The sequence below is a fragment of the Chelonoidis abingdonii genome, chromosome 2, assembly GCF_003597395.2.
Source record: "Chelonoidis abingdonii isolate Lonesome George chromosome 2, CheloAbing_2.0, whole genome shotgun sequence".
Taxonomy (NCBI): Eukaryota; Metazoa; Chordata; order Testudines; family Testudinidae; genus Chelonoidis; species Chelonoidis abingdonii.
This window is the reverse complement of record NC_133770.1, coordinates 36,503,065-36,515,743: the sequence shown is the minus strand read 5'-3', so window position 1 is coordinate 36,515,743 and position 12,679 is coordinate 36,503,065. Positions and strand designations below refer to the sequence as shown.

The 12,679-nt window shown below is 41.1% G+C and overlaps 1 protein-coding gene across 4 annotated transcripts in view; it reads left to right on the top strand.

Annotated features, from left to right (window-relative positions):
• Positions 1-12,679, top strand: part of GAD2 (glutamate decarboxylase 2) — a 57,612-nt gene that overhangs the window by 14,583 nt on the left and 30,350 nt on the right. For 2 of the 4 annotated variants that reach the window (XM_032786228.2, XM_032786229.2), the window contains one exon: positions 4,331-4,446. In XM_032786228.2, the coding sequence (XP_032642119.1) occupies positions 4,331-4,446 (116 nt within the window). The remainder of the gene's footprint in view (positions 1-4,330; positions 4,447-12,679) is intronic. The other 2 variants (XM_075062279.1, XM_032786230.2) reach the window with 1 other exon arrangement.

Below are 12,679 nucleotides of genomic sequence, written 5' to 3'. Positions count from 1 at the left end.
GTTGTGGGGTGCTCATTGTTTCTGCTTTGCATACAATCCCTTCATATACACCTGAGACATACTGTATAGTTGTTTGTCTTTTAGCTAATTGCTCTCTGCACAGCGCTACTAATCAGGAGGTGGCACTCAGAAAAATGCTGTCTCTTAGACAGTTATTGAGGCTGCATGTACAGTGTTTGCATTCACAATTAGAGCTGGTGTGATGATGCGGTTCTGGCGGGACCCAACTGAGAGTGCCAGTTCAGGACCAATTGCTCAAACAGGGCAGTTACAGCCCAACGCGGGGGTTTTTCCACCTCTAAGGCAAACCAAACCAGCCAGACAAAAAGGACTTCGGTTTCACCCCACTGGCTAACCACAAGTCACACAAGCAATTTCCTTAGACACTCAGTCTCCCGTTACACCAAGTGCCACGTCCTGAGGATGAATGGCTATGAAAACCAGACACCAATAAGAGAAAATGGTTCTCCGTCCCAAAGAATCAAGCCCCAGACCAGGTCAATATATCATCAGATCTTACCACAAATAATGCTGTTGCAATCCTTTAGAATCTCAAATCTAAAGGTTTTCATAAAGGGAAAAAGTAGAGATGAAGCTAGAATTGGCTAAATGGAATCAATTACATGCAGTAATGGCAAAGTCTTAGTTCAGGTTGTAGCAGTGATGGAGTAAACTGCAGTTCAATCAAGTCTCTGGAGAATATCCCCGCGGGGATGGTCATCAGTCTTTGTGCAGAGCTTCAGTTTGTAGCAAAGTTCATCCAGAGGTAAGAAGCAGGACTGAAGACAAGATGGAGATGAGCATCAGCCTTAATTAGGCTCTTCCAGGTGTAAGAGCCTATATAAGCTTCTTTTTCTTACTGTGGAAAATACAGCAAAAATGGAGTCTGCAGTCACATGGGCAAGTTCTGCACACCCTGCTGAGAGTACAAGGCATATCTGCCTCCTCTCAATGGGTCAGTTGTATAGCTGGTGGTCCTTAATGGGCCATCAAGCAGGCTAGGCAGAGCTAAGACCAACTTGTCTGGGATGTTTCCCAGAAGCACAGCACAAATTTGAAATACAGACAGTATAGATCCAATACTCATAACTTCAACTACAAAATGATACAGACATAACCAGCAACCCATAACCTGGTCTTAGACACCTTATATGACCCCCTTTACATAAGATTTGGTGCCACTACAGGACCTTGGTTGCAAACCATGTTCTATATGGTCCCAGTTTATATCAATAACGTCACAGCTGGCCAGGAATTTTTTGATGAAATATTTTAGAATTAGTCAACATTGAGTAGTCAAAACCAAAACAGTGGGAAAGGATCAGTATTGATGAATTTCCTGTTTTGAGAAATAATTGGAAAAAAGTTTTGTATTTGTCAAAACAGGACATTTCAACATTTTCAAAACAAAAAGTTTCATTTTTCAGTGCGAAACAATGTTTTCTTTTAAAACTTTAGTTAATTTACATTAAAAAAATTAAAATGTAAAAGGTCAAAACTGAAAAGAAAAATTTCAGTTGACCTGATCTAATTTTTTTTTTCTAATGATCTGATCTCATATTGTTTTAAGATTTCACCTTTTTTTTTCTTTTTTTCCTCATTCTGGATGGAAAATTTTTTGAAATCTCAGAAATGCTTGTAGGGTGGGAAAACCATTTCCCACCAAGCTTTTAAACACAACTAATAAAACAACTTTATAGAGTCTAAAGACTTTAATTATTCAAACTACACGATGGAGCAGCCCTGTTGGAGTGCAAAGAAACCTAGTTCAGAAAAGAGGATTAATAGCAACACTGCTTGGAAAGTACAAGCCAATGGACAGGGCAGTACTGATGTGGATGGTAATTAGGCATATCCTTATTGCTAGATTAAAAGAGTGGCACATTTAGGTAGGGGGTCTGTTTCAGTTATGAAGTCTGGTAGGTGGTTATATGAGGTGGAGTGACCCACAAAACATACACCCAATGAGAGAAAACCTGGCCCTATTGAAGTCAGTGGAAGTGTTGTCATTGATTTCAATGGGGCCAGGATTTCACCAAATGGGTCAAATTCTGGAAATATGCCATTTAGCCACAGAAATGAGGCAGCACCCCTATGTATAGCTCTCCTATGTTCAGAATAGGAATCTTCCTTCCCTGTGCAGAAGAGAAGCTAGCTTCAGGGGAAACGGAGGAGTTGTGTGTAGGGGCTCCACAATCACTGGTTTTACGGAGTGCACATATACACACTGGTCATCTGGAATGTAGTCCTGTATCATTCATATATGATTTCTGATCAGAGCGGATTACTTGTTTATACCGTAATTCACGCTTCTTAAGAAGCAGTAGCTACTGTGCCAGATCTGCTTGTTTCGGCAATAGTCAAAACCATCTTTGTCTTTTTCTCCATGTAAGGGTACTGTACCCTTCTCTTTTAGTTCTAATCCCTGCATCTCCAAATGAAAGAATAGTTTTTATATAAAGCTCTCACTGCAGTGAAGAAAAGTCTCTAACTCTATCCATTCTCTGCAATTGACTATATACAGACCTGATTTTGACCTGTACTTTTGCAGGTGTCTTTGGCACCCACAATTAACTATGGGCATAAAAATGTGTCTGTAAAAATCAGAACCGAGGTTGAGGCCCATTAATAAATGCAATTCTAAATGGCTATACAATAAATGGAGTGATAGAAACAGTCCATTGATGTAGAAACTCCTACATTCTAAACTTGGTGTTGACACTAATTCCATTTGTTGCCTTAGACAAGTCATTTAGACCAAATTTCTAAAACTCAGATGCCTTAATTTAGGCATTTAGGCATCTAATTCTACAGTTAGGCAACTGAATACTTTAGGGATGTAAACTTGGCCTTAACTTCCCTTCTTCAATTTCCTCATTTGTAACAATAATCATTAAAATATCTACATACCTCACAAGGGGTTGTGAAGAATAAATCACTTACAAGCCTGCTTCTGTTCTCACACCAGTTTTACACTGGTGCAACTCCATTGACTTCAGGGGAGCTAATCTTAATTTACATCAGTGCAAGTGAGATCAGAATGAAATTCGCTGCTTATAAAGACTGAAGATTAGTCTTAATTTAAAGAAAAACCCTGTACCAGAGTACCAGTTAGAAAGGGAGATACAAGCACAATTCTTGGCATACAATGGAATAGTATACATAACTCCATGTTCGCTGTAACAAAAAGAAAAATCCAAAACAATGCGAAATTTACCAGACCAGAGCCTCAGCTGGTGTAATGTGATGTAACTCCATTGACTTTAATGGAATAACACTGATTTACACTTGCTTACAATCTGGTCCACCATTTTTAAACCTAACATATAACAATTGAGCAGATACAGAACAATTGTAAAACCTGCACCTGGGGTGCATTATATCCCATAATAGCAATGGGTTGCTAGGCTATATCCAAATCTTATGGATCTTATCGATTGCTGAACCTCAGGTCCATTTTACCGAGCTTTTAAAAAGGCAGGAAACTGCAGAGCACCCTTTTACTGTGTTTTTTGTGTCAAAATTGTTTAATTTAAGCATTAGCAGCTGAATTATATAGATCAAAACATAGTACAGCTTTAGACTAGGTGAATCAATCTAACACTTGAAACTGATATTTTTAATCAATGTATGAAAGTGATTTTGATACACTATTGTTAGAGAAATTTAATCCCTCTACATCTCCCAACCCCACTGTGGGGAAAAAAAATCCTTTCAAAGGGCAGGGTTGATAATAGATTTTAAAATAAAAGGAACAATCGTTGGACTGATGTCCTTTTTTTTTTTTTTTTCCTGGTTTCCCTAATGCTTCAACCTGGTGGTATATCCAGGACACCAGATTTGGGACAGATGCTGGAGTCTTTGAGGGCAGAGAGTATGTCACTCATGTGCCACATGGCCATTTTCCCTGTGGTGGTTTACATGTTGAAAGAGGCCCTTTGCTTTCTCATACATGGGGTCAGAGCATCACATAAGAATACAAATTAGCAGAGTTGCGACTGTTCTGAGGAAAGAGAAGGATATGTTTGGGGAATGTGGGGAAGTGGCATCCAGGAATGGGGAGAGAGCAGAAACCCCATGAACCCCATTCTGGCCACCTTAACTTTTCACATGCGTCCTTGCTCTGGGGCATGGGAGGTGTGTTAATAGAACCATTTGGTCTATCCTCTCCTGCCCTCCCACCCCCGATTAGAGGAACAATGAGCAAGAACCATTCATGTATCCTTGCCTATGAACTTGAGATGGAAAAACTGTAACAGGAGTGTAGTTTGTACTAAAATGATGTTAATAATGCATAGAAAAAATAACAGTGTATTACTGTGGACTCCAGGTGGTGCCATATCTAACATGTATGCTATGTTGATTGCACGTTTCAAGATGTTCCCAGAAGTCAAAGAGAAAGGAATGGCAGCTATTCCCAGGCTGCTTGCCTTCACCTCAGAGCATGTATGTGTTTCTATTTTATCCAGTTTATTAAACTTGCTTTTGTTAATTACACCAGGACAGAAAGAATTACCCGAGCAAGGGATTTGTAGCTACCTGGCTTCATTTCTGTTATATTCTCACTGGGAATAAAAGAGGGTGTTTCTTGTTACATGAAGGGATATACTGGATGCTTGATGCTGAAATGCATGATATTCTAAAGCAAGGTCTATAAATCACTGTGTCTTTCTGGCTTTCACTTATATCTGTGTCAATCTTAGTGTGAAATCCAGTGTGAGAGAGCTCAGAATCAGGCTCTGTAACACTCTGGCAGTGATTTCTCTGTACTGCTCTAATGGAAATAGCAAATCTCTGTAAATCCAAACATCAGTATCTGACAATGTTCCTACTGTAATTTAATAACAATGTGATAACATACATGAAGACAGTAATATTTAAATGCTGTACAAGCAGTAGAATAAATATCAGATCTATGTTTGCTGCTGAATATGGGGGTTAGGTTGACTTTATCATTGATTTATCACCATGAACCAAACCCTGAGTCCAGCTTCTTTGGCAATAAGGGTTTCATATGCCCTAGACACTTGAATAAACTGGCTGTGCATTGAGCTGACCAGTGCTAGGATGAGGGAAGCTGGCTTCACACACAGGATAGTGTGTGTGCATGTGTGTAGGGAAACACAACTGCCCAATGTGTGGGAGATGTAGTGAGTTTCCCACTCCAGTCTCTCCCAGTGGTGGAATTTGCTTGGCTTTAGGGCTGTATTACCCTCCCCATGTAGAGGAAGAAGGTGAAAATAGAAAACAGGGCCAGGTTTCATGCTCTCCCTCTAAATTTCCCTCCAGCTGACTGCTTTCTGCCAAGGAGGAACCTTTGCCTGCTAGAGCATCAGCAGAGGCATTGCACATGCTCAGTGCCTCCCCAGGCATCATCCTCAAAGACCTCACTGCCATATGTGGCAATGTGAACCCAGTCAAAGTTCTTTCTTCTTCAGTGATAATTTGACGGCAAGTCCTTCCGCTGGGAAGGACAAAAGTTAAGTCCTTCCGCTGGGAAGGACAAAAGTTAAGTGGCCTCAAAGCTACTATATGGGTGTCTGCAGGGAAGGTCGCTTTCAAGATCTGTGTTCGCTCCCGTGTCTGCAGAGACTAGATGGTCCTGCAGGTTCCACACTTCAGAGCAGCTGGGCTAAGAATTTGGCCCCACAGCAATCAGAGAGAAAAATGATCCATAAAATAATAATGACTATCCAAAAAAGCTATGCGGTAACGGATACATAATCAGTAGAAGACCAGAAACCCTGCAAATTCTTACAAACAAGGTTGTTTAAAATAATATTTCCCTCTGGTCACTATGTAATCTAACAATATTTCATAGAACTGGAACAGTGCACAATGAATCAAACCTTACTATCATTCTGAAAATAATGAAATGAGTCTTAACATCATTGAGATTTCATGCTAAGGGGCAGGAATATTTCTACTTAAAGTGACTAAAATGTATTTCAAAGTCAAGTGTGTTGTCAAGGCCACAGTATGTAATATAATCCCTGAGACCTGATAGTTATATTCATTAAATGGTCTTAAATTACAGTTATTGCCCCTTCCACAAAACAGCTGCAAAAACACTGATAACAATGCAGAATCCCAGTTTCCAGAGATCAAACTACCCTGTGAACTATAGTTTCCCACAAAATATCCAATAGTATGCCCTTTAGGATATTGCTTGACAAAACTGAGTTATTTGTGTCCTCTAACCCTTAGTTCGTTACACAAAGCTTGCAGGTTTGGGTGCTTTATTTATTTATTTTAAACTATAATAGAAACTGTTCCAGAAATGTCATAGTCCCAGCAGCATAATCCTATTTAGAATAGAAGTGTTGTTCAGAATCAGAACTGATGGGGGATTTTTGGATGTCAGTTAGCACACCCAACTGGCCTTCTTGTCCATGTAATACAATTCAACCTGATGTTAGCTTCTCTGATTCAGCAACATGCCATTACCAAGCAGTGTTACTACAAGGCGAGCATTCCATACACTTTGCATTATCAGCCCTCTCTTTGTGTTTATGATGAAACAGTGAACCCAGGTGTAAAATTGCTGTATATCTTTAGGTGAATAAAGATGGTGTGTCAGGGGAAAAGTAAAAATCCAACAGGAGCAAATCCAAGACCATAATATCAGCACAAGCAGTCAGAGTCCGTTCTCATTTTCAGCTATGTAAATTTGGAATCCCTCCATTGTTACATTCTTGGAGTTACTCCACGTTTACACTGAAATCACAGTCTGGCCCCTTGAGCCAATGAATGCTAGTGTATGCTTCAGTTAGAAGAGCCTTTGTATTCTGTACAATATTATAACGTACCTCTGACTCTGCATCACTTTTATTCCCATCATTTAGGACACTACTATAGCTAACCTACAACTCTGTGGGTCAAATTCAGCCCTGGTATAGCTCCATTAAGATGCACTTACTTACACCAGGGCTAAATGTAATGTTATATATTTACTGGCCCAGCTTTCTAGAGCCAAATGCTGATCTCATTTGCAGTAGATGTGGAGTAACTCCCTTCAAGTCAATGATGCTGGTTTGAGTCTGGTGTAAGAGAGAGCAGACTTTGTAAAAGGATCCTTCATAGGTAAAAATCATGGCTGTCACCCATTATATTCCATTTTTATATAACTTCGAAAACCCAATGAAAGTCTAAGACTTGGAGCCACTTCCTTGGTCCCATTATGTCTGCTATGAGCTGTTCTGGCAGTGAAGAGCAGACTGAACACTGCTTACATGTTAGCTAAGGTGTTTCCTTATGTAGTATAGGGAGCATTGCATAGGCTAAGGGAAGGGGGGATGCCCAGAACACCTTTGTGCTGCATCAATTCCCATGTGCCAGAACAATCCCCTGGGGTCCTTGCCATTTGGCACAACTTAGAGTAGCCCTATGGTTTCTAGAAATTGCTCCTTGGGACTGGACTGTCACCTCAGGATCAGGTTCTTCCCACCCCCACAATCCGCTCTAAGCTGAACTGGACATCAAACGCCTGGTCCTGTAGCTCTGGTCCCAGATGTATATTTGGTGCACACTCCAAAGCAAATTGTTACTGTTCTTATTTTGCACATGGGTCCGTATAGCCTCGCAGTTGCACCTTATACTGTAACTTTGGGCCAAATTCATTTTTCAGTTACACATGTTTAAATGCAAAACTTTTGATCTGAAAATCACTGGGCTCTGAATACAAAAATAAAAAGTTACAGTGAAAAAAACCAAGTTAATGGTATTTCCCATTATTCAACCAAACAGTAGAAGGATAAAGAAATCAGATGCTAAAGATAAACACCTATGGACTGTTCTAAGCTCATTCACATTGGCTTCACACCACGTTTGTTCCATTGATTTCAATGGAATTACACTAATATAAAAGTGAGATCAATCCCAGGCTCTCAGCCATTACAATGATTTAGGAGTATGTGAGTAAATGTCCTTTGTTCCATGTAATGCAAAATCAGTTTTAAGAAGGGTATGAAATCCAGCTAGATTATTTGCTAAATCAGGTCGTGGAGCAATGCATGGCCTAGGATCTCAGCCTGCATTTCTTGCAAACCCCAAAACCTTAGGGATCCTCAAGGACTGCACATTTGGGCCCTAAAAGACTTTCACTTACTCTGTGGACTTGAGATATAATTAAGGGCTATAGGGTCTCCTCCTAGGGTTACAGGGATAAAAAGCAACCATGTCTGGGCATGGGTGACAGAAGGAGATTGTTACCTCCATATCATCTCCTCTCCTCCAAGCCTGCAAGAGTTTGGAGGGTAAGACAGTTATAAGTCTCAGCTTACTTGCTGCTCCATTCCACTCTGCTTACAAAGGACTCAAGGAAAAGTGACAGCTAGAGTAATGACAGGCAACCTGGCTCAGGGGCCTGAAGGGAGCCAACGGGAGGCTGGGAGCCAATGGGCAGGCACAGTGCCTCCAGAATATCCCTGGCTTCTGCGCATCCTTCAGATCCATGTGGATCTTCTGATTTTAGTGGAGGTCAATCTCCTTCCCTTCCTCTGCCACCCACCAGCACTTTTGCATGGGGGCAGAGCTCACCTCATGCTCCAACTAGTCAAATTTGTAGGTTTCTAGGAGTCATGGAATTTCCTGTCACATACTTGGGAGCAGCCCATGTGGTTCTAGCCCTAATTACATCCATTAATTGTAACGAGGACCAAAGATCGCAATGTAATGAAAACCCAAGGGATGGAGCTGTTCAAAATATTTTCTACTAAATGCTTTTTTTTCCCCTGAAAAATGATGCCTTGTCAAAGCTGAAACACTTGGCAGCATTCTAGCAATTTTGACAAAGCTTTTGCCGGAAAGTTTCTGAGGTGCAAAATGGTCACTTCCAGAGAGGGAGGAATCAACCTTTTTGATCCAAAAATGGACATTTTGATACAATTTTGTTTCACAAAAGCATTCTAAAAGTTTTGGTTTCATTCCAGTATAATGAAAACAAATTTCCAAATCTCAAATATTGTCATGAAATGGAATTGTTGTTCTTAACCCAGTTATGCCCTGGCCCACAGATAAGGCCCCCAGAGGTAACACGTACATGATGGTGTTTTTAGGGAGAGGTTTGAGGATACTGGCGACTAGGGTTTTCATTTGGTGCCCTACAGTATGACGCTATTCCTAACAGGGATAGTTTCTCCACTAACATTAACAAAATACCTGCTAACCTTCTAGCAGCAGCAAATATAACACCACACAAAGACACATATCTGACTTCAGTGTGTTTAGAACATTTAAGTGACTATACCCAGCATGCACCTACACCGGGAGGATTTCATTTTGATAGATAATTGCAATAAATGCTATGGGTTGCTATTAGACATTTACAATGAGTCATTCTGGTGCAAAGAGCCCCCATAAGGCCCTCCGCACCATTTAAACCCTGGGTGGAACTGCAGAGGGAAGCGTCTTCATACCCTTTGTGCCATGTAGGGTGTCTCCAGCAAATAGACTAAGGTGGAGAAATTGTAGGGGATGAGGCCCCACACTTACACCAGAGCCATGTCCCAGAGTCTCTACGTAGAGATCACAGATGGACAATGACACTCTTCTATCTGATAGGCTGTCCAGCCTGCCCAGAGTCTGGGAGTTAATTCCCCACCCAGTTAATTCCCTTCACAAAGCTTATTTATGAATTTCCCCCTAACTAGAATAGACATGAGCACTGGGGATCACAACATTATAAGTTTTTTTTTCTTCAGTTTCGGACATCCCTAATTAGGAGATAATGATTTGTTAAGCCATAAAATATGCCAGAAGATTGAATGTCGTAATCATCTATATATTAAAGCAGGGATCATGTAAGATAAGAATAGGTCACCATATATTTCAGTGTCACCGAAATTGTTAATGAACCTTTAAATCTAATTAGCAGAATGATTTCAATTCTTCATTTTTTGGAAATGCCTGATTCTCTCATTAACGGCCTTGTAATAAATTTGTATGGTGCTTCCCACACTACAAAGTTCAATATTAAAAAAAAAGGGGGCACAAAAGGTGATGGAGACAAGCAAAGTTATTCCAAACAGCCTAAGAAATGTTAGAAAGAGGAAAGAATCTCCTAGCTGAACAGGCCCATTTTATATTGGGTAATAATCTACCCTAATAATTTAGCATTAATAGTACTCTACCCTTCCTGCTTTTCACCATTACATTTAAAACCCTTCCCTTTCAAGAAACAAGTCTAGGTTTCTCTTGAACCCTTCTCCACTCAGCTTTAATCCCTTGCCTGCATAAAACATAAATATCTCATACATCTGGAATCCCTGGTGAAGCTATCTCAAAGTCAGTCACCTGTGAGAATAACTTTAGCTTCTTCAGTTTTTCCTTTTAACCTCAGTTCTTCAGGCCTGGGGTTATCTTTGTTGCCTTCCATGACACTTTCTGGAAGGCAGGGCTTTTCTTCCTGTTAATGGGGTGTCGCGCCAAAGTGAGCAGTGTGCTTTGTCAGCCCATTACCGAATACAGCACACTCCCTCACCTCATGTCCAGCCAGCTCCACTGCCTAGGGGTATGGGGAGGTGGAAGCATGGCTGTGCCTACTTCCACTCTCTCTTCACCACCTTCCTAACCCATATTTTTTCAGAGGGGTGTATCAGGCATTCAACCCTGCTCTCCCCCACCCATGACAGAACCCAAGATCTGGATAGCTTCTCCATTGCCGCATGGATAGGGTTTGGGGCTCACTCCCTCTTCCCTTCATGGTCACACAGAACCCAGCAACACGCTAACTCAATGCTAACATAATGAGACTTAATTTCTCACCAACCGGGCTTTGCCCCTGCCAACTAAATATGTTTAACCTTTTGGTTATCTTGTTCACCCCTCTGTCAAAGCAGGACTGTTTCCCCAACCCAATCTGTCCACTATATTCTTGAGTGCTTTGAGCAGTTTAGTTTTAATTTACCCAAGTGACCAAGCTTCCACCTCTTCCCTGAGGAGATTAGTCTGTAGATCAGTAGTCTTCATTGTTAGGAAAGTTTTCCTTATACTCTGACTAGCTTTCTCTTTGCTCAGTTTCATCCCATCACTTATAATTAGAGCATCCAAAACAGTTCTTTCAAACTCTAGCAGACGAACAAGAATGAAACAGTAATTGTGCGCTTATATTTGTATATACAAACTGAGCAACTGCAAATACAAATGAGGATTTGGAAGTTTAATTGCAATTGCATTTTTGTGTATAAGCCTCTAGCCTGATTCCCCCTCACACACTGTTTATCCTTAACGCACTTTTGTTCCTTATCTCTGAAATCCCTTCAATTTGTAAGCAACTTTCAGACAAGTGAGATGCCCAGAGCTGCATGCACTTTTCTAGGTTCAGTTTCACCAGGGCTGTAGGCCTACCAATGCTTTGAAAAAGGGACAGCTAGGCTTGGCTATATTCCAGCAGTTGATTTTGAGCATATGAGCTTAATTTTCTTCCTAGTGGTAATCCACACAAGTCAATGTTCCCTCTTTTATGGCATTCCAAAAAATTTTATTTTCTACTAGATAGAAGAGTTACGGGAGCAATTCCATTTTACCCAGTGTAGAACAATGAGCCAAAATCATCCTTTCTGTAATGCCATTGACTTTAAAGCCAATGAATTACATGTAATGCCACTTCTTCAGTTCTTTAACCCTTTCCTATATAACTGATATATTATACTATATAACATATAGGTGTCTTTTCATATAACACACATGTAACGTATATGTAGGTATATAACTGGATGGATGAAATCAATGATTTTCTTAAATTGGTAATGTAATTGCTGGCTTTAGGAACTGTTAATGAACTACCAGTATTTTGACACCCTTACAGTTCCTCTCTAATCTGTGTAAAGATCAACAGAATCTTCCTGTGCTCAGGATTTTGTGCTAAGGTTCATTGTGTCAATAGCCTCCTAGTGGATTCCCAGCTGCATTATCACAGGGCTCTAAGGCTGGAGTGCACATGACCGCATTGCCTCAAGAGAGGTGCTGGGGAGACTGCTTCAGTAAAAACAACCCTTCCCGGTGCTGCTTCTGCCACATGGGCAGAAGGAGGAAACTGCTTCCTCTGGTCAGCCAGGGCATGACCTCCTTCCTGCTTCCAAGGGGCTGCTGCGAACCTGCGATAGGTGCACTTGTGCAATTGCACAAGGGATGGAAAGCAGCTTGTTGATCCACTCTTGTGAAGCTGTGCCTGAAGCACCCACAGTCCAGCCCTAAATCAAAAGTGGATCCATGAATCTGCACGAATAAGCTCACCCTTTACTGACCTAGCGAAGAATATTCGGGTGTGTTTCTTAACATGCACATTGAGGACTGCATGAAAAAGAGTACAGAATTGTGACAGAGAGGGGTCCAATGCTGAGCAGAACTGTGGTGTGTTTACTGGATTGAACACCATTTACCCTCTCACGAAAGAGATGACAGAACTGTGGGAAAGAACACGCATGACTTGCGTAACTCAGTTCAGCTGCGGTTTTGACAAGCCAGACCATGGCAGTGTGTAGAGTTGCATTACAAGCAAACATCTATTCTTAGAACACTTAAGGGCCGATCCTGGAAGATGCTGAGTGCCTTTGGGAGGTACTGAGCACCTTCAACTCCCACTGAAGTCAGCATTTACAGACTTGGTTCCTGGGCCCCAATTCAGCCAACTTGTAAGCACATGCTTAAATCCATCCCTATTCATCAGACCACTTAAGCA